The 19954-nt window shown below is 29.7% G+C and overlaps 1 protein-coding gene across 8 annotated transcripts in view; it reads left to right on the top strand.

The window, feature by feature from the left end:
• The window catches only part of LOC105253569 (afadin), a 66979-nt gene that overhangs the window by 2348 nt on the left and 44677 nt on the right, over window positions 1-19954 (top strand). For 2 of the 8 annotated variants that reach the window (XM_025407479.1, XM_025407478.1), the window contains exons 1-6: window positions 8179-9188; window positions 9660-9760; window positions 18007-18118; window positions 18213-18405; window positions 18954-19238; window positions 19535-19818. In XM_025407479.1, the coding sequence (XP_025263264.1) occupies window positions 9744-9760; window positions 18007-18118; window positions 18213-18405; window positions 18954-19238; window positions 19535-19818 (891 nt within the window). In that variant the 5' untranslated portion in view covers window positions 8179-9188; window positions 9660-9743. Of the gene's footprint in view, window positions 1-8178; window positions 9189-9621; window positions 9761-18006; window positions 18119-18212; window positions 18406-18953; window positions 19239-19534; window positions 19819-19954 lie in introns of those variants that run through there. The other 6 variants (XM_025407477.1, XM_025407474.1, XM_025407483.1 and 3 more) reach the window with 5 other exon arrangements.

The raw sequence follows: 19954 nt of genomic DNA, 5'->3' as shown, positions 1-19954 counted from the left end.
TTATGAGGCTTGAAATCATTCATTCATTTCTTAATTTTGCATAAACCATAAAATATCTAGTAAAATATTCATTTTTCGATTATCTTACTTCAATACTTTTACGTACAAAATAATGAGAGGAATCAATTGGTGTAAAGAAAACATACAGTTGTTTTTAAGAAAAAATATGGAATTGTTAATTGCAAATTACATATTTTTTACATAAAAGTATTAAGGTAAGATAATCGAAAAATAAATATTTTACTAGATATTTTATGGTTTATACAAAATTAAGAAATGATTTCAAGTCTTATAACTCGGAAAGTACAATGAAGAAATACTTTATTATAGTGTTTTGGAAAGCTCTCGAGATAAGCTACACGAATATGTAATAAAAAATACGAAGTTCCATTTAAGAAATTGAAGGAATTGAACCTTTACATCACCTTCAAATGACTCTCCAAAGTCAAATCATTGCCACTATCTGATGGTCCCCTTCAAGCCATAAACCTTTGGCTGAAACATTTCTTTCTAAAGTGCATAGTTTATGAAATATTCGACCGGTCCGGGACTTTTGGGACACCCTGTATATTGCTAGAAGCAATGGTCATCTCGAGCGTCGATTTGAAATAATATTTTATATTTGTATTTCTTTAAAGTGTGTCTAATTATATGAAAAAAAATGATAGTAATATATAATATGAAAAAATGTAAAAAATAATATAGTATAAATAATATAGAAAATAATATAATATAAAAAATATAAAAAATAATATAATATAAAAAATATAAAAAAAATATAATATAAAAAAATGTAAAAAATAATATAATATAAAAAATATAAAAAATAATATAATATAAAAAATATAAAAAATAATATAATATAAAAAATATAAAAAATAATATAATATAAAAAAGATATAAAAAATAATATAATATAAAAAATGGGAGCAATATATAATATTTTTATCTGATACCAGTGGCTTCGTCGAGGAGATTATTCTACTTGGAACTTCGTTCGGATTTCTCGCTCGCAGAGAACGACACGTGCTTCTGCAGAGATTTAGGCACTTGGAGGCATTCCACGTAATGACGATGCAACGACATACACGCGACCTTCGTGCTCCCGTGGCTTCCTTCGCAGTCTCGTAGAAAAGATTTATGAGGCCAGAAAATCGGCCTGAAAAAACTTCCTCAAGAAATCTCACATTCTTCCTCCGGGAAACGTACGCAAATCGGAATACAAAATCGGCATTTCCACTAGGACGGCGATTATGTATAGAAAGTATGAATGAGAGTAGAAAGTATCCATGGCGTTATACCGTTAAATCTGATGCCACGAACGCGAAAGCGCGACGATGAATTAGGAATAGGGAAAATTCGAGTTGTATTTTTCAATTCCAATATTATCACTCGGATTTTTTCAAAGCAAGTTGCTGGCAAAATCAATTATATACCTTACTATTTCAAAGCCCCATTCATGTTTCGAAATTATTTCAAAATTGTTATATTATTTTAAAATTATTTTAAGCATCTTATTAACTCTGCGAGTTCGTTAATTTTTTAAATATTAAATATAAATTTAAACTACACTCAAAATTATTTGCAAAAAATAATTTTTTGTTTTCTGTACTTTAAATTTTATGTAATATTATCTATAGGAAAACACTTCGATTTTAACCCGTTAAGGACCAAACGTCCGTTTTTCCAACACTTTTTTCAGCGATATTTTCTGCTACCGAATCGATCGTTAAAAACTTTCAAAACAATGAATTCTAACGTAAAATTGCCTGAACTTTCGAAATACGTCATCAGAATCTCAAAAAAATGCAAACTGAAATAATTATATTCGTTTATTTAACAAAAAATACGAATTTTTCATTGCATCAAATCTTTATTTGGATATTTTCATCTCGAATTTGTGAAGATATACCTTTAATAAGTGAAATTCTTGCGTCCATGGATCCTAAGCTTGAAAACGTATAGATTAGTTTTTTAAAATTCAAGATGGCGAAGTACAATATGGCGGCTAAAAGCCAAAATTTTTTAGCTATTCCTGATTTTCCGTTTTGAAGCAATATTTTCGAATAAATTCCTATACATGCATGTACATAGGGGTTTTTGGGATCGCTGATTACGAATCCGAAATCAGATTTTCCTAATTGAAGATGGCGGATTCAATATGGCTGCCAAAAATTACTGAAACTTTCCGATTTTCATCAAAATTCGTACATGGGAGTTTTTGGGGCCGCTGATGACAAATCCATGATCAGATTTCGTATTTTTGTATATTTCCACACAAGACAATATCTTCAACAAGTCGTTCAGTACAGAACAATACATTTATATTATTCTAAAAATTCATATGATTTTCATGAGATATTTTCGCAGAAGAGATGATTATTACGATTGTGAATAATATATACAATCAGAGCAAGAATCTACGATGCCTAATTGATTCCTAATATATTACCAATTTTATGATGCAATGAAAAATTCGTATTTTTTGTTAAATAAACGAATATAATTATTTCAGTTTGCATTTTTTTGCGATTCTGATGACGTATTTCGAAAGTCCAGGCAATTTTACGTTAGAATTCATTGTTTTGAAATTTTTTAACGATCGATTCGGTAGCAGAAAATGTCACTGAAAAAAGTGTTGGGACGTTAGGTCTTTAAGGGGTTAAATAAAAATAAATTAAATATTAAATTAATTTTTAAATTTAAAATTTTTTAATTTTAATAAAATTAAAACAAAAGTTAATTCAATATTCAAGTTAATTTTATTTTATTTAAATTAAATAAATTCGACGAGGGAGGGAGTGCGAACATGTGATACGAAAGTGACAGATTATATATAATTCTGAAAAATACTAATTATTTACGCTCGCAGATAATTAAATAAAAATAAAAATATTTTTTAGAGCGAGTTAGGCATCATCGTGTACCGTAGAAGAATCGAAGAATTTGTCGACCGAGAGAAAGTGCACGATGAATAAATTGCACCCACCGTATAATTTGCCGTTTTAATTCACAACAACGCGCATTTCGTGACGTGGACATTCGGACGGACGTTAATGAAGAGAGAGAAGGGGAAAAGGGCGATGCATGCTTTTTTACTACAGGAATGTGCATTACAGAGTACACGAGGGGCGATACCTAGATACAAGGCAGGAAACGGCCGTTTAAGTGCAATAAACAAGCCGTTAGTACATATATACATAGTATATATATATATATATATATATATATATATATATATATATATATACAGTGTCCCAAAAGTCCCGGACCGGTCGAATATTTCATAAACTATGCACTTTAGAAAGAAATCTTTTAGACAAAAGTTGTATGGCTTGAAGGGGACCATCAGATAGTGGCAATGATTTGACATGAGAGAGTCATTTAAAAGTCACGTGAAGATCATCGTCAATTTCTTAAATGGAACCCCCTATTTTTTATTACATATTCGTCTAGCTTATCTCGAGAGCTTTCCAAAACACTATAATGAAGTGTTTTTTCATTGAATACTTTTTGAGTTATGAGAAAATCATTTCTTAATTTTGTATAAACCATAAAATATCTTGTAAAATATTCATTTTTCTATTATCTTACCTTAATACTTTTATGTACAAAATAATGAGAGGAATCAATTGGTGTAAAGAAAACACATAGAAATAAAATAAAAAATAGAAAGAAATAAAAATCCTTTTTTTTTATGAAAATAAAATAAAAGTAAAAAAAAATTATTTTATTTTCATAAAAGAAAAAGATTTTTATTTTTTATTTTTATCGTTTCTTTCAAGAAATTTATTTAGAGTTTCATTTTCTTTTTATTTCATTTTCTTTTCACCTTTTGCTCTTCCTTCATCAGAGGTTTTTGAGCGATAACTTCTTAAGAAAGCATTTTTCCATGTTTATAAGAAATTTTTTGTTCAGAATTAAATTTCCTATAAGATCTCAAAGTCTGGCTGGAACGTTCGGGGCTACCCTATATATATGTATCGTCTGTGATGTGTATATTAACAGTAGCGCAATTAAATGCGCGTTAATAGCCGCTGCCAGAAGATGCAGAGTTTTGGTCGGGAAGTAGAATTACATGTGTATTCATGAGTAGTTTCTTTTTTTGCGTCACAAAAAAAAATGTTTTTCAGGCCGCCGAACTTTGTTGAAAAAAACATTGTTGATGCTTGTAAAAGGACTTCTAAGACAAGAAATGAGACAAAATTTTGTATTACAAAAATCTTAATAACTCAAAAACTAATCATTTCCGGACCTATGTTGATGAACTTTTTCTTCTTCTCTAAGCATGAGGAATCCATTCCTGAAATTTTGCCCACCACTTATGAAACACCCTGTATATAAATTTTACCGAAGGATTTTAAATATTAAAATTTTCCCCCCAAATTTTTTGATAAAATTTTCTTTATGGATGTTAAAATTCCTAATTTAATTTCCACTTAACTGCTGATTTCGTCATCAGCTATTCCCGTATTCGATTATCGTGAATTCAATATCCGACAAGAGAGTTAGAATGAGCGTGAAAGCATAAATCTTTTCAAGATAATGGCACGACGGTTTCTATCACGCGATAAAACCATGTGTCAAACACATAATTTTACAACGAATAATTCTAAGATCAAATATTTTTGACGAAGAGCCTGAGAAAGATCTGACAGCACTTTTGAGAAATATTCCATATCTTAACAATACTGAAAACTAACATTTTATCATTTTTTGTTGAATTACACAAAAATTAAAAAAAAATCACATTCAAGTAAATTACCGAAAATTATTTGCGAATATTTTTCGAATATTTTTTTAGAAAATTAAGTAGTAAAAAATAAATAAAATTAGTAGTAAAAAATAAATAACTGGAAATTGAGAAATAATAAATAATAAAGAAAATAAGAAATAAAATAAGAAATAATAAAAATAAGAAATAAAATAAGAAATAATAAAAATAATAAATAAAATATAAATAAATAAAAATATAAAGAAAATATAAATAAAAACCGACTTCATAAAATATCAGGAGATTTTTATGAACTCGATTTTTATTTATATTTTCTTTATATTTTTATTTATCTATATTTTATTTATTTTATTTATTATTTTTATTATTTCTTATTTTATTTCTTATTTTTATTATTTCTTATTATTTCTTATTTATTATTATATCTTAACAATACTGAAAATTGTCTAACATTTTATAATTTTTTGTTGAATTACGCAAAGATTTTTAAAAAAAATTACATTCGAATATTTTTTTTTAGAAAATTAAGTAGTAAAAATACATAAATTTAGTAGTAAAAAGTAAATAGTTAGAAATTGAAAAATAATAATAAAGAAAATAAGAAATAATAAAAATAATAAATAAAATAGAAATAATAAAAATAATAAATAAAATAGAAGTAATAAAAACAATAAATAAAATAAAAAAAATATAGATAAATAAAAATATGAAGAAAAGATAAATAAAAATCGAGTTCATAAAAATCTCCTGATATTTGATGAACTCGATTTTTATTTATATTTTCTTTATATTTTTATTTATCAATATTTTATTTATTTTATTTATTATTTTTATTATTTCTTATTTTAAAAAAGAACGCCTTATTAAAAAAAAATAAAAATATTTCCGAAATAATCGCAATTCGAGCAATTTTAAACAGCAAAAATTACGACATCCAAATAAATACATATTCGAATAAATCAAGAAAATGGTTAATTTGTTTCATCCTGCACCGTCATTCGATTCGTTTGCCGTTACTTAAATTTTCTGATTGTAAATCGAGACGAGAGCGATGACATTCGCGGCGATTCGCGTTATTATATCATTATACGAACGAGCATGTGCTCACCCTTTCGAATACTCCTGTAAGGCAGGTATTATATTCCCATTGACTGTTCCTCGCGTCTCCTACCGGTTTTTTCGAAGGATAAAATCAGGTATTACTCGTCCGAGACGGACCGTTCATCGATCGAATGAATGCATTGCTGGCTATAACTTGTAAACTTTATACAAAAGGACGACTTTGATGTAAAATAATTTTATAGTACAAGAAGAAATAATTTTCTACGTTTTTTTTTTAATACCTCTCATATCATATATTTGAGGAAATCATTTATCAATTAATTGGAAAATATTTACAGTGTAATTTGTACTCAAATTACAGGGGAGTATTTCTTTAAAATTTTATATTTTATTCTATATTACATTTGTGTGATTTAAATCGAATAAGTATTATTCATATAGCATTACTCTTAAATGTTCAAAATTGCTATAAAGTGAGGTAAATCGCGTGTGAAAAAGTATTTTGATATTTTTTGTTAGAATTTATTTTCAAAAAAATTGACGATTTCTTTTTCTTTTTTTTTTTTATTTTATTTTATCGAGTTTTAAGAAATTTTGGGATTAAATGTCGGAATAAATATGCTTCAAATACGAAATTTTCTCTATAAAATCTTTATATGAAGTTTAATGATAAATAATATTTTAAATAGAATCGACGAGATTCATATGATTTTTTTTTTCAAATCGAAATCTAAATCTTTCATGCGAATATTTTCTCGATATTACGTCGCAAACTTTCCGGGACAGTGACTAAGGACGATGAGCAGCGTAACGAGCACGATACGCACAACAATTACACGCACCACCGAATTTGATGGTGCGCTATAGAGCATTTGATATCTAACAACGGTCTCCGAATGTTTCTTTAATATAATATTACTTGGAAAACATCGAGAATATCAAAGCTCTTAAAATTCATCGATATCCTTTAATCGCGGAAAGTTTAGAAAATTTTTAAAACGATACTGTTTAATATTTATATAATATTTATACAGAGTGGCCCCGAACGTTTCAGCCAGACTTTGAGATATTCTTATAGGAGATTTCTTATAGGAAATTTAATTCTGAACAAAAAATTTCCTATAAACATGAGTCGAAAAATGCTTCCTTAAGAAGTTATCGCTCAAAAACTTCTGATGAAGGAAGAGCAAAAGGTGAAAAGAAAATGAAATAAAAAGAAAATGAAACTAAATAAATTTCTTGAAAAAAACGATAAAAATAAAAAATAAAAATTTTTTCTTTTATGAAAATAAAATAAAAGTTAATTAAAAAAAAATTATTTTATTTTCATAAAAGAAAAAGATTTTTATTTTTTATTTTTATCGTTTTTTTCAAGAAATTTATTTAGTTTCATTTTCTTTTCACCTTTTGTTCTTCCTTCATCAGAGATTTTTGAGTGATAACTTCTTAAAGAAGCATTTTTCCATGTTTATAGGAAATTTTTCGTTCAGAATTAAATTTCCTATAAGATTTCAAAGTCTGACTGGAGCGTTTGGGGCTACCCTGTATAAGCTTTTCAGAAGCAGAAAATGATCAATTTCTTGTAAATTTTATTTTTAATTTTAATAAATCAGATGTATAATTAATGCAATATTAGAGCACAATTAATGACAATTATATGTTCTGATATTACAATTAAGAAATTTACAGAGTAGAGTCGATCAGTTTGGCTACTGGTTATATGATACTATTTCGCAAAGTAATTTATAATTTATAATTTAATTTATAATTAAAATTTGATATGGAAAAGTAATTTGGAGAAATAAAAGTATTTGATATGAAAAGTATAATTTGAAATAAAATTTGACAAAAAATTTGATATGCAATGTAATTTGAAAAAAATTATTTTCCATGATATACACACACACATGTACATATATATTTAATTATCAATATTTTCCACACAAATACATTGATATTTTTGGTCAGAATTTATTTTAAAATATTATGATATTTTTCTTTCAAAATTTTATTTTAAGAGAATTTTGAAATTTTCAGGATTAAATATTAGGATAAGTACGTTTCAAATACACAAAATTTTCTAAAAATCCCTGCGTGAAGTTTAATGACAAATAAAAATTTACATTTCTAATAGATTTTTTTTTTTCGATTACATCTCAAAAAGAATATTCGTATCGCATAATTTTGTTTCAAGAGATTTATTATTATTTATTATTTATTTATTTATTATTATTTAAATTTTATTGATTATTATTTTTAGAAGAAATGCACACGTTTTGAACTCACTCTGTATCTACATAATATGTAGACTTTGAGCTGTAGAAACTTAAGAGAAATACAAGTTGAGCACATTTGGGACAATTCAAGTACGCCCTAAATGTGCCTAACTTTATGCGTAAGGCATTCCTTGTTCCCAGTGTGTGCACCACACAGAAAGATTTGGGAACCACTGAAACAGTGTGCACCTCACGTGCGATCGTAATAGTAGTGGTAAAGCTCGGAGAGGGGAGGGTGAGAGCGAGAGGAAGAGAGAGAGAGAAAGATGGGGGGGGGAAGGCGAGAGCAGGTAGAAGCGTACTATTGTCGTGTGCGTATCCAGGGAAGTTCGTCGTAAACAGTTGGAATTCGGAAACTGTGAGAATGAAAGTTCGGAGTCGCGAGTGGCAGGATCCGGATGTTAAGGGAATTTTAAAAAAACACTATAAAACGAACGGAAGGCAAGATTGGCACCGGAAACCCGCGTCCTCCTAACGATCTTCATCACACCTGTGTCGGACGACTAGCCATTGATCGCTCCATCAGGTACCTTGCTCTCCACTCGCTTCAATTCTCGATGTTAGAGGGGCTAACCATCCAAAGATCCCAAAAGGGCGACCCTAACGGCCACAGTTAGGGACAGTTTGGGATTCCAACGGTGGGGAGGACATCGTGCGTAGCAAGGGAAGTCCCCTCTCCCTCCCTCCGTCCCCCTCTCTCTCTCTCTCTCTTTCTCTCTCTCTCTTCCCCTTCCCCACTCTTGGGGCCCGATGGAGTTACCTCGTCGAGTTTGTCAGTTGCTTTGCCGAACGCAAGAAGGCACCACGCGTGGAATTCAACGGCATCGTTGGGTGTGGCGAGTGCTGGATTGTTTTCGCGAGTGCACGCGAACTTTGCCGAAAAGTGCGCTTTTCTTTCGCTCCGCCCCCGCCCCTCTCTCGGATAGGACGAGAGGAAAAGTGGCGGAATCGCGACATGTAAATTCCACCGTTCGAGTGACATTGTTCCCAGGAACTTTGGACTTGAATTTTCGAGAGTTCCGTGAGAGACATTCGCACTTTCTCTTCTTTCGTGTTTGCTGAAGTATTTGAATTATCTAAGTAAGACATAGAACTGGGCTAATATAAGAGCCAAGGTAAACAACGTGAAAATAAAAATACAACTCTTAATTAGGTTGTTAAACAAATTCATTAATTTATTAATTTATCATCTTCAATTATTGCAATTAATTAACGGAAAATATGTCGCAATTTTTGCTACAGATCGAAGGCAATAATGGCCCAATAAGTGCGAATCAAGTCTTGATTATCTTCGATTAGGGTTGCTCTCGAGAATAGAATTCTTCAGATTCTCTTTCTTCGAAGAATTTTATTACTAAAGACAACGATAAAAATTTTGTAAAAATAAAGATAAATTCTTCATTTTTTCCTTGGAAATATTTATTATTCAAAATTACATTCAAACACAATATTTATTTTTTTCATAAAAATCCACTAATCCATTATATGACGTACATTTTGCATTAAAAGCATTTTTAGCGGGAAAAATGTCGATTTTTTTGTAATTTAATGAGGAGTTACAACATTTATGAATCGTTCGTTCCCAGAAAATACAGTGACGAGTTGACTTTGCGGTTCTTTGACGTGTTCTTGATGTGACGTGAAAGAAGTATCTCTTCGAGGCTGAAAGAATGACGGTATCCGAAGAGTGAGTACAATATTAAAATGAAGCACAAATTCAAAACGATACAATTAAATAAAAATGCAGTATTCGAGGAAGGATCATATTTTTTTGAATTTTATATTTTTTTCACATTTCTTACAATAGAAAAAAAGCGTTGGAATATTTGCAATTTTGAGAAAGAAAAATTATAAAATATTTACATCAATCAGCAATTCGTATGTTTCTTATGCAAATATAAAGTGAATTACATTTATAATATTTATATAATATTTATATTTTAATATTTATATAATTATATAACATTTTTATATTTTAAATATATAACAAAATATATTTATATTTTACATATATAATAAAATATATTTATATTTTTCTATTTTCATATTTATATATTTATATATCTTTATAATTATTATTTATTTTATTACATTTATAACAAAACCAATATAGACACTTTCTTAACATATTCAGTTTACAAGGAATTTTAGTAAGAAATGTGAAATATTTTTGAATTTTTAATGGTATCCATTGAGGGAAAAATTTTGGAAGCGTGAAACTTATGCGAGGGCACGTTCTTTCGAAAAAAGGACTTCTCGAGATATGAAACAATCGGATCACCTGGCACCGACCAGTATAATCATAGATATAAAAAAAAAAGAAAAAAAAGAAAGAAAAGATTCGCCTAACCTAAATAGGCCTTGGGATACAGAGACATTTCAGTGTCCAGTGTTTACCGATGTTTCTCGGAGACGCGGGAGACCTGATGAATGCTTGTCGAGACTTCTCTCGTGTGGCGTATAATAGTAAGGAACGGAGTAAGTGGGAGTAGGAGTGGTGAAAGGGAGGGGGACGATCTACGCTGTAGTAAACCGTATTGTATAGACAGGTGCAGAAATAATGTTTCGTGCTTGCGCCTAAACTTTGCGACGAGAAAGTTTCTTTTGTAATCCTTGGAAGCTCCTGGGACGCTTTTTACTTAAATAATAGAGCAACTAACAGAAAAATAACTTTTTTTTTTCGAACACAAGGCCAGTCACTTCCCGTAATTTTCTTTTAATGCCGAGTACAATTCCGATTTCCGGTTTGTTGCTCCATCACATCTCACGATTTTCAGAAATATATGCAGTTGAAATTGCATGCGAAGGAAATTTTAATCAACTGGAAATTTAATGTCAAAATTGATAGAATGTACGCATTTAAATTTTTGCAAAATTTGCCCAAGTATTTTCTAATTTTTTAATTTTGACATTTATACCTTAATTTTAATTTTAATTAAAATTTTAATATAATTTTGATTTTAATAATATAAATTAAATTTATATTATTTAAATAATAATTTAAATAATATAAATTTAAAAGTTTTTATTTTGACATACTTTAATTTAAAAAACAATTTATATTTATTTAATTTATATTATTCTATTTATTTTTATATATTTAATTTTAATTTAATTTTTTAATTTTAACACTTATACTTTAATTTTAATTTATATATCTCTCTATTTAATTTATATTTAATTTTAATTTAATTTGTTAATTTTGGCGTCAAGTTTAGCAATTGAAAAAATTCTTTAGAATAAACATGATTAAAAATATTTATTTAATATCTTTACAATCTTTGATTCTATCCATTTAATCATGAATAATTTAATTAATCGTCGATTTTTTAAAGTCCAAATGACATGCTTTCCGATTGAATAAAATTTTTTAAATATATGATAGCTTTTTCTTAATAATTTTAACTGCAAATTTCTCAACATTGAGATGTGATGGAGCAATTTTAAATTATATTTACCTTCAAAAATACTATGGAAAATACATTTGTTTAACCATGTACTTAAATGCAAACAACTACTTTATATTTTGAAAAAGACAAGGAGAATCCGTGAGTCGCGTGTCTGTCCTCGTGAGTGCAGGAGTTATTAATGTACCTGATTGTACTATGTCGGCCGACGAGGCGAGACGCGTTACGTGCTTTGAATGCATCATGAGGTTGACACTCCTCGGGAGATTGGCACTCGGCGATCGAGAAAGGCTCGTATCACGATTCCATTGAGGATGCGTACGAGGAGGATCGCGTAGTGCGAAAACAGGATGTCTATTTTTCCTGGAAAAAGCTGGAATTCTCTGGAGAGAAGTTTTTTTATGTCCGGCAAAATTTTTTTCCTGGAATGAATTTAATTTTAGAACTCGGGAATTTTAAAAAAAATTTATTAAATGAATGTTTTTATATGATTGTTTCTTTATAATAAATAACGGTGTAACAATATCGACACTGGACTCATATTGCCATTTGTACCAATTTATATATTTAATTTTATATTCGTGAGTCTGACATTTTTAATAATTTTATTTAAAAAAAAATTTTCTCTTTAATAATTTTGCTCTTATATCATCAAAGGGAGGGAGGGAGGGAAGGATAATCTGCCCATCAAATTGTGAATTAATTTTTTTATTTTTTTTTTATTTTTTATTAATTATTTAAATTTATATATGTATAATAAAATATTGAATATGCAATATGGTATATATTTTTTATTTTAATTTTTAATGATAATAAATGAAAATTAAAAATTTTTATCCTCACAAAAGTTATTCAATTTCCGATATATCTGTAAAATGTAGCATTTGAAACTTAAATGGCTTTGTGTGAATAAAAATCTAGAAAGTGCGTAAAATGATGAAAATATGTACTTTGGGAAGTTGCATAAAAAAAATGTTTAAAATATTTTCTTCACCTGGAATTTTGAAGAAAAATACCTGGCAAATCGGGGAATTTTTCGAAAACTTCTACGAGACTTGAGTAGAACCCCGCGACTTTAATTCCTTAAGGATCAAACGTCCGTTTTTCCAACACTTTTTGCAGCGACATTTTCTGCTACCGAATCGATCGTTAAAAAATTTCAAAACAATGAATTTTAACGTAAAATTGCCTGAATTTTCGAAATACGTCATCAGAATCTCAAAAAAATGCAAACTGAAATAATTATATTCGTTTAACAAAAAATACGAATTTTTCAATGCATCAAATCTTTATTTGAATATTTTTGTCTCGAATTTGTGAAGATATACCTCTAATAAGTGAAATTCTTGCGTCCATGGACCCTAAGCTTGAAAACTATAGGTTAGTTTTTCAAAATTCAAGATGGTGAAATCCAATATGGCGGCTAAAAGCCAAAATTTTTTTGCTATTCCTGATTTTCCGTATTGGAGCAATATTTTCGAATAAATTCCCATACATAGGGGTTTTTGGGGTCGCTGATTACGAATCCGAAATCAGATTTTCTTAATTGAAGATGGCGGATTCAATATCTGCCAAAAATTACTGAAACTTTCTGATTTTCATCAAAATTCGTACATGGGGGTTTTTGGAGCTGCTGATGACGAATCCGTGATCAGATTTCGAATTTTTGTATATTTCCACACAAGACAATATCTTCAACAAGTCGTTCAGTACAGAACAATACATTTACATCATTCTAAAATTTCATATGATTTTCATGAGATATTTTTGCAGAAGAGATGATTATTACGATTGTGAATAATATATACAATCAGAGCAAGAATCTACGATGCCTAATTGATTCCTAATATATTACCAATTTTATGAAACCATTCTATTGAAACCAAAAAATTCACAAAAGAATGTTTGGCCTGATTTGTCGTGAAGTATGTGGATATCAATGTACAGAATCAAGCCATAAGAAAAGGGTTAAACCGCAATTTCGTACGTGCTGTTGCAAGTTTTATTGCGAGGACTCCTCGATTGCGATGCTCGCGAGTTTACAAGGCGAACGAGTGACGTGCGCTTCATATTTTAGCGTATGAGTCATCGCGGTTTTACTTATCTGCGTGAGCTCTTACCTGCAATGATATCGGCGCGATCGTGCGATTAGACCTCAATAGAGAGGTGGCCTAGAATCCGATTCCATAATTTTCTCATCCGGAGAGCGCGTCAAAAGACTGGATGTATCTATCTTCCAATTGAGAAGCGATCTCGGGAGGAGCTCGTTTCTTTTTTCACGCACACAACTCTCGGGATATCAGCTTGCAATCTCATTTTACTCCTAAATACTGTCCATGCAATCGCATATTTTTTATATTTACTTTGGTCTTCTTATTGTATGAGATCTTGGGTAAGCAAAATTCAATCTCGAAAAGATAACGAGCCAAGTTAAATATGCCACGAGAGTATGCGAGTCCTCTAGTGTATCAAGATTTTTATTTTAGATTTTGTAATCGAATTATACATGTAATATATGATGCAGAACCGGGTTGGCAAAAAACTTGTTTTTTTATTTTAAACAAAAAACATTTTTTTTTGTTTAGAACAATGTTTTTTGTTTTATTTGTATTTTTAAGTAAAATAAAAAACATGTTTTAAACAAAAAAAGCATGTTTTAAACAAGCAAAAAACACTTAATAACTTTGATCTGTGTAAATATTTAAATTTTTCGCTAGCGTTGAATTGTAAATAACGTTGCCAAAATTGACAACGCTATTAAAAATATAAATAATAAAATAAAAATGATAAGATGGATATTATTTTAGCAGAATATTTATTTTTGGAGTTATTTATTTTTGGAGAAAAAAAGTTCTAACTAATAATATTTAATATATAATAATATATAATACTTTGGTTCCTTTCCTATTTTTATTAAGTAACCTCATGCTTAACTCTCAACATAAATTATAAATAAAAGAAAAATAAAAAACCTCAATTCTTCTTTTTAAAAGAAGAACTTTTTTTTAGAACTACTGATATGCTATGAGTTATATACTATTAATTTAAAATGCTAAAATGTAAAATGTAAAATCAGTCAATATCTTCTAAGTAATCTTTATTGTATTGATTGTTATTTAATATCCAAAAATAAATATTCTGCTAAAATAATATCTATCTTATCATTTTTATTTTATTATTTATATTTTTATATCTATATGTTACATAAATATAGATAAAAAATTAAAAACACTAAAACAAAAACTTTTTTGCAATATACACATCTATTAGTTTTTGTTTATTTTTGATTTTTTTACGATTTCTTTTCCAAATAATGATATATTTTATTTGCGATATTTTAAACGATTCTAAACAGTAGTTTAAAACAGTTTAAAACAAAAATGTTTACAACAGTGTTCACTATTTTAAACAAGTTTTAATCAAACAGTTTTAAACACATTGTTTAAAACATGCCAAACCTTATGCATAACACTCAAAAAAATGTTTTGCAAATGTAGGTAGATTTCTAGTTCGCAACCAAAATTTATTGCTATTTTTTGTATCTGATATTTTACGGTTTATGTAAAATTAAAAAATTATTTCAAGCCTTATAACTTGAAAAATACTCAATGAAAAAATACTTTATTATACTGTTTTGGAAAGTTCTTGAGGCAAGCTACAAGAATATGCAAAAGTATACAGGGTGTCACATTTAAAAAGTTGGAAGTGATCTTCACGTGATCTTCAGATGACTCTTCAAGGTCAAATTAATGGCACTATTTTATGCCCTCCTCGAAGCCATAAAACTTTTGTCTGAACTTTTGTCTGAACTTTCTAGTAAAACTTTTTCTTATCGAGATATTTGACCGTGTCCAGACGTTTTTAACACCGTGTATATGCAACGCTAAGCAAATACAATTCAATAAAAAAAAAAGGAGATGTTGACCGAAACTGTCTCTCTTTTAAATTGCATAGATACGCTAAAAAAGCTGTGTAATTAATTAGAAAAAAAATTTATAATATTGAGTAGTACTATCTCATTAAAAAGAATAAAATTTATTCATAATGTGACTAGTTACAAAAACTTTACAATAACTACGCCAATCCGTATTGCTCGAGATTCCAGGTTTTTAATATGTCTTCAATCGTCGTTACAATAATTATGTCATTATTATCTGCCATAATTATAATACGAAAATTTTTCAGAATAATACTTCACAATAAACACTCACAATTTCATCACAATTTCACAAAATTGCCTCGTCAACACGTAACGCTGTTACTGCGTGTAGTCTACTGAACCGGCAGAAACTTGCACGCATGACCGTTGAACGCGCGATGCGCGATTGTTCAAAATGATGGACAGATTAGGTGCGTTATACAAACTATATTAAGTACCAGGATTATACAGGGTGGCCCTGAACGTTCCAGCCAGACTTTGAAATCTTATAAGAAATTTAATTCTGAACAAAAAATTTCCCATAAATATGGATTGAAAAATGCTTCCTTAAGAAGTTATCGCTCAAAAACCTCTGATAATCTAAAATAATTACTTTACATGACCTTAACATGAATAGACCTTAACATTGAATAGGCGCCACAGAAAAATTTTCTTTCTAAACAACTAGATAAGAAAACTAGCGTCTCCGAGCCACAGCGGATGATAATACCTGAAAATTCTTTTTAATTGTACGCGAAAATTTAAACGAGAACAAGGCGTATGCATATATTTTACTTGATGCATTTACCAAGATAGAGATTCTCATTTTTGAGAATTCTATAAAACTCTCTTTACCCCCCTGAAGAGACTCTTTCTTTCTAAATTTCACGAACAGTTCAGATATAAATTCTGTCATTTATATTAATTACGTGCAAAATATATACGATATTACAATATTTGTTAATCTACCTCAGTTAATTTTTCACACCTAAAAAATTTTTGAGTGCACTCAAAGAAATGATATTGCAATTATAGCAAAAATTTTTTAATCGTTCTCTTTTAATTATTCCAGCTGCTATTAAAACCCATATTTATCCAATGCAGCGATTAATATCTAGCAATAGGATTTAAATTTTCTAGCAGATATTGCTAGAATGTTACTGCTATAAATTCTATCTGTGACAAACGATACGATTCTATCAGATACAAAAAATAGCGATTTTTGATTGCGACATCTAGAAATTTACCTACATTTGCAAAACATTTTTTTGAGTGTGAAGAACAATATAAATTTTATTCTCTTTGATTTAATTTAAATTATATTATCAAATATATGGGAATAAAATTATATATTTCAAATTATTTTATAGTTTTGTTTACTCTAAATTGTAAACTATTATATTTTACACATAATTATTTATTTTTTAATTAATCAATTTTATTTTTTAATTAATTATACATAATTTATATATAATTTATATATACAATATTTTAATATATTTTAATCAATTAAGTATATATAATTTATATATATAATATTTTAATATATTTAAAATACATTAATTATTCAAATATGTTTAATATTATTATATAATATACAGTTTTTTAAAAATTATATAAAAGATGGGAAACTAACTGATGTGTCAGAGGGTTAAAATGCAGGCGGTGCAGCGAACCCTTAAAAGAAATGCGTGGATGCGTTTTTAAGGCTTTAAGATCGAGGACACGAGACGTGCTAAGAAGAGCGGAGGGGCAGGGGGAGATACGACAGGAATGCTTGGCACGTGACTCTCGAGGATCGTCCGGAAACCTCGGAGATTCTCGAAGAGAGAGAGATCGAGGCAAATTTCGTTAAGCTACGATTTAAGTTAATTAACACACGCATTGTGTCGATCCAACTTATTCGATAAGCGCTTTAACCTTGGTTGGATCAATACATCAAATTAGGCTATACTCGATCTCCTTAATTAAAAGTTGTTAATTAATTCAAGTTAAGTGAAAAGAGCTTTTTTCTCTGTCGTTTAACTGAGTTAAACTTACGCGAGAGCATTGATTAAATTCGGAAAATGCGCGTGGAACTGAAAATGTCGATGATGTACCTTTCTCAGGCACCCTGTATAGTTCGTAGCATTCAGGGAAGAGTCGGTTCTAGATGCATCGCATGCATCGGACACTCGTGCTGCATAGTGAGAATCATAACAGATACCGCAGAGTAGCCTGGCGCACCGAACAGATGCCTCGTACTTTATTTCTGACGTGATAATTTATCTCGACGCGGTATTACAACACGAGGAGGTGCCTAGGGATGGCTTTAGGAAATTCCAAAAGGGGCGAGGAACAAAAGCGAGTAGCTCATTTGAGGATAAACCCAATTATATTCCCTCGAGAGACGTTTCTCGAAGATTTGGAGTTATTTTCCAGGCAAAATTTTACGGTCATTCGAGTATTGGGACCTTTACTGAAGATGTGTTTGTTTGATCCTTTAAAAAAAAATTGAAATTTCTACGGTTTATCTCTTCAGAAAATTGCCACACGTACACTAAAGTTTCTGCAGCGGTGTCGGTTACCTGCAACAATTGTATGAACCTTGTGCATCACGTTTTTCAGGATGGCAACGGAACTGGCGAACAAGAAAGCAGAGCGAGAGGCTCTCAGGGGGGTCATACAACAGTGGAATGCCAATCGTTTGGACCTGTTCGAACTTTCGGAACCCAATGAGGTGAGTTAGAGCAAAGCCCTTTTGTAAATACCTAGTTTTTTAATTCAACAATATTATTATTTGGCCCATTTCATCTATATCTTCTTTTATATAGGATTTGGAGTTTCATGGCGTAATGAGATTCTACTTTCAAGACAGCGGCCAGAAGGTCGCTACCAAGTGCATCAGGGTTGCCTCGGATGCGACAAGCCAGGCAGTGATAGAAACGCTCATAGAAAAGTTTCGTCCTGATATGAGAATGTTGTCCGTCCCAGAATACGCTCTTTACGAGATTCACGAGAATGGAGGTGAGTAAAATCAAGTTGCATCCGTATTGCATTTCAAAAGGAAAATTTCGCTAAAACCATGTATGCTTAATAAAAAGTTAATATTATATAATTCATAATTTATTTAATTATTTTAGTTAATAATTATTAAGAATATTAATTATAAAATAAATTATATGCGTATATGTATTTAAATACAATTAATTTATAATATTAATTAATTAATATATAATATTAATAATTTATAATATTAATTAATTAATAATTTATAATATTAATTAATTAATATATAATATTAATTAATTAATATATTAATATATAATATTAATATATTAATATATAATATTAATTTATAATTTATAATTTAAATTAAATATAATAATATTAATTAAATTTATAAATTATATTACTTTTATATCAACTAAAATTAAATTTAAATTTTTTTATATTAATTAATATTTATCTCTTTTGAGCTAAAGAATCGTGCTTTAATTTCAATCTTTTATCATTTAGTAATTTTATTTCATTTCTCGTTAATATGTGTATAATAAAACTTTCCTCATTTGCAGAAGAACGCAAACTTGGACTGGAAGAAAAACCGTTGCTGGTGCAACTAAATTGGCACATAGATGATCGCGAGGGACGCTTCTTGCTGAAAAGAATTGACGACAAGACTAATGCGCAGGGCGTCGGTTTTACTTCAGCCGAGGGTTCTAGCTTTCGCAGGAAGCTGAGCAAGCGGGAGAAAAAGCAGATCAAGAAGCAGGAGAAGCTCAGTCGGCTGAAGAGCTTGGAGCAAGACGAAAACGCTGTGCCTGGCGATCAGAACGGCGTCGCCGAAAAGCTCTATACGGGTTAGCAAGCTTTATTTTTAGACCGTTTGTATAAAACGGATTATAAAGAAATGAATTGAAATCTGTCTGCACTTAATTGTAATATTTTCTCGACTGTGCTTTCTATTGTAATTTATTTTTCATCGTCTAGTGTCATCTATTGTCTCCTCTAGATGAATGCAAAATAATACTTTGATACGTCAGACATCATTATTTTAATTCAGTGATTGTGTTCAGTTCATTGAGCGCGAAAAATCAAAATACTTTCGTATTGTCACCAATACTCCTGATACTAATGGTGATGTTATCTCTTGTAGAACTGCCCGAGACCAGTTTCACAAGGAGCATTTCGAATCCGGAAGCGGTGATGAGGCGTCGTCGTCAGCAAAAGCTTGAGAGGAAGCTTCAGCAGTTTCGCAGCAAAGACGGCGGACCCGACACTGGCGGTACATTGAAAATTTATGGCGAAGCGTTGTGCAAGGACGTGCCATACAAAACATTGCTGTTAAGCGTGCGGGACTCGGCCGCCCAGGTCGTGCGAGAAATGTTGGCTAAATATGGCTTAGAAAAAGTGGATCCGCAGTTGTATTGCCTTGTGCAGGTCAGATATACACGAGATTGTGTATTGGCGAATTATATTTAAAACACGCTAGGATATATTTATAAAATTGTTACTTCGATAATTATGTCGTAATATAAATAGAAAAGATAATCCTGATAATAAAAAAGCTAGAGTA

This window comes from Camponotus floridanus, unplaced genomic scaffold (genome assembly GCF_003227725.1).
Source record: "Camponotus floridanus strain SB8 unplaced genomic scaffold, Cflo_v7.5 scaffold178, whole genome shotgun sequence".
Classification (NCBI taxonomy): domain Eukaryota; kingdom Metazoa; phylum Arthropoda; class Insecta; order Hymenoptera; family Formicidae; genus Camponotus; species Camponotus floridanus.
The sequence above is the reverse complement of the archived record's forward strand: the minus strand, read 5'-3'. Positions and strand labels throughout refer to the sequence as shown.